Source organism: Anopheles cruzii, unplaced genomic scaffold (assembly GCF_943734635.1).
Source record: "Anopheles cruzii unplaced genomic scaffold, idAnoCruzAS_RS32_06 scaffold00660_ctg1, whole genome shotgun sequence".
NCBI classification, from domain to species: domain Eukaryota; kingdom Metazoa; phylum Arthropoda; class Insecta; order Diptera; family Culicidae; genus Anopheles; species Anopheles cruzii.
In genome coordinates, this window is record NW_026454252.1 from 137 (window position 1) to 2,878 (window position 2,742).

At 55.2% G+C, this 2,742-nt stretch overlaps 1 protein-coding gene across 1 annotated transcript; it reads right to left on the reverse strand.

The window, feature by feature from the left end:
* Positions 1–964: 964 nt before the first annotated feature.
* On the reverse strand, positions 965–1,442 carry LOC128276166 (uncharacterized; the record flags this gene model as incomplete). Its single annotated transcript, XM_053014633.1, has 2 exons — positions 965–1,223; positions 1,294–1,442. Coding segments are annotated over 2 exons (408 nt in total), but the record flags the coding sequence as incomplete, so codon positions are not given.
* Between the last annotated feature and the right edge of the window lie 1,300 nt (positions 1,443–2,742).

The window sequence follows — 2,742 nt, forward strand, 5'->3', positions numbered from 1 at the left end:
TCAGTGACACCTGCATGGGCGCACAGCACTTACTTTCGTAGCGAGATCGCTGCCTTACAGCGGCCCGGCCGACGTCGCGAGCGCCAGGCAGAGTCCGGCCAGAGCCTGCAGCATGAACGGTGACACCAATCGGTGCTGGGAGATGGCTGTGAACGAAACGGTAACATATCTTCGTAACTTCTTCGGCCCTTTTGTGTGGATCCCGAACCCGAACGCTCGCGATTAAAGTCTGAGACTTCATCTGTTTTTCATCTATTATGGGCTAACATTTCTGGAGCGCGATCACTTCACTCACTCACTTCAAGACATTTCCCATCGCCTGAGTGCCTTGGGAATGATTAGAAAAAAGTCTTATTGGGTTCCACATGAACTGAAAGGAACCGAGAGAACCATTTGCGAATTACTGCTTCCGTTTCAGAAAAGAAAGGGGTTCTTGTACCAAATCATCACTGGTGATAAAAATTGGATTCACTACGAGAATCCTAAACACAAAGAGCCCTGGATACAGCCTGGTGAACCGGGTCCATCGCAACTTTGGCAAAATATTAACTGTGGTGGGATATGAAAGGTACGGTGTACTGTGAGCTTACAAAATGTGATTAAATTATTGACGGACAACGTTATAGACATCAATTAATGCAATCGAATGGGCGAACATCAAAGACTTGGGCCGAATGTACGACCTAATTTCGCAAAGCTGTATAGAGTTGCCTGGAAACCCGTTTTGGGTCGCATAAAAGTCGGCGATTTCAATGGGGCTTGGGCTTGGGTTCCTGTTGATTTGCGGCCTAAGGCTCTGAACGATGCTGTCAACATCCACACAGCAGCTCCTGAGATCTGACCCAGAAAAGGAGCTATTATTCGCAGCAAAGTACGACCTTAGGATCAGCACGGTGTCATTGATTATGAGCTGCTTATGGCGCTCATAGGCGCTCAAGACCCCAAAACCATGGGCATCACTCACCGCCGGAGCCGCGCCAGTTGATGAGCTTCTGGTTGCGCAGCTCGTCCGTGGTTGGGATGTAGATGATCTGCGACGACTCGCGGGTCGCCTGCGGTATCGCGTCGATCCGGGCCAGACACTTGAGCACCAGCTTGCCCTTGAGCCGCCCGAGCCGCTTCTCGTCGATGTAGAACCGTATCTCGAGGGTCCGCGAGCGCAGCAGAAACCCATCGTTCTCGACCGTCGTCTCGTGCTGGGGCTGCAGGTACTCGGACGGCACCTGTGGACGGGACGGGATGCCTCAGACCAGAACCACCGTGGAGGGCCGAACGAACGAGCCCGATACTTACGTTGCGGTCGTTGATGAACCAGTAGAGCCGGGCCGGCGGACTGGACATGTCCGACGAGCAGTTGGCCACCACGAAGTCCCCGAGCGCGTAGTTGTGCTGCACCCCGTTGTGCTGCAGCCCGTTGATGATCGGGTCGTACTGGGGGTAAACTGTGGCGTAGAATTAAGTTCTCATTAGTTCGGCAGCTCAGAAATGGACGCCATTCTTTACTGTTGGGCACCACTCTAATGGAGCACGGATCAGATCAATCAATTGTGCCGCACGCTCTCTCTCTTTCTCACTCTGAAACTGAGCTCGTTTCGTGTTTGGTTTGGGGCCACGAACCACGTGGGCCCGCATTTGGCTACGGCACCTGGCGCACGTTCTCCGGTCGGTCGGTCCAATTAATCATGCCGCTACTTTGCTAATGAACGTCTTCGAGAAGGGCTTTCGGGGCGCTGCCGAGAATGCAAACTTTCCGCCACCGGGAGGGTGCCGCCAAAGCACGTCCACTCCCGGGCCCACCCGGGCTAATTCGCGCACTGCAATTTCGAGCAGTTCGAGCAGTTCGGTACGCGCTCGCGCGGCGTCAGTCAGTAATGGATCGAATTAAACCGATCGTTGCCCCACCGACGACGGGGTCACGTGACGGGGGGGGGCCGGTGCTCACCCCGCGCCACCCAACCACACCCCACACCGAAGGCGCGCAAATTGATGGCTAATTAATGTTGCTTTTTGGTGTAATTAATATTACGCCCCCCCACCCCCCGCGAAAGTTTCTAATTTTTCATAATTACCCTCTCCCAGCCGACGATGGCCGACGGGCAGCCGATGGGCCCACTTGGGCCACGGAACGGTTAGCGCCTGAAGTTATGCCGTCATACCAGCCGCCGACGCCTGCAGTTAGACAAACCGCGTGGCCTAGCAGCAGACGCTCGCACCAGGTGCTCACTCGCTGCCTCGCAAAGGATAATGATGAAACACCCACCAACCCACCGGCCATCCCCCCCCCCCCCTTCTCACAGCCCAAATTGTGTGGTGTGGGGAGAAAACAAACAAACCGAACACTTGTAACCGCCGCGAGGCCGAGCAATCGAGCGAGAGAGAGAGAGAGAGAGAGAGAAGGTGAGGCAGAGAACGGAAGAGCAATGGAGCAACTTTTGCTGTTTGAGCGATGCGAGCCACCGGCCGTCCTGGCGAGCATCTCCCCCCACCCCTCTCCGCGTGTGCCTTACTTTACTCTCGCCCGCCTTTGGTTCTTCGTTCGGTTCGTTGTGCGGGTTTCGTTTTCTTTTCAGTACTTTCAGGGCCTGGACCTGGGTGTTTGGAGATTTTGGGTGCGGGGAGGGAGGGTGGTAGAAAGTTTGTTCCGTTTGCTTCCGGACCGGACTCCTCTTTTGTGCACCACCAAGCCGGCATCGGACCCGAACCTTACTGCTACGTGGACGCCCGTTGAACCACGTTCAGCAG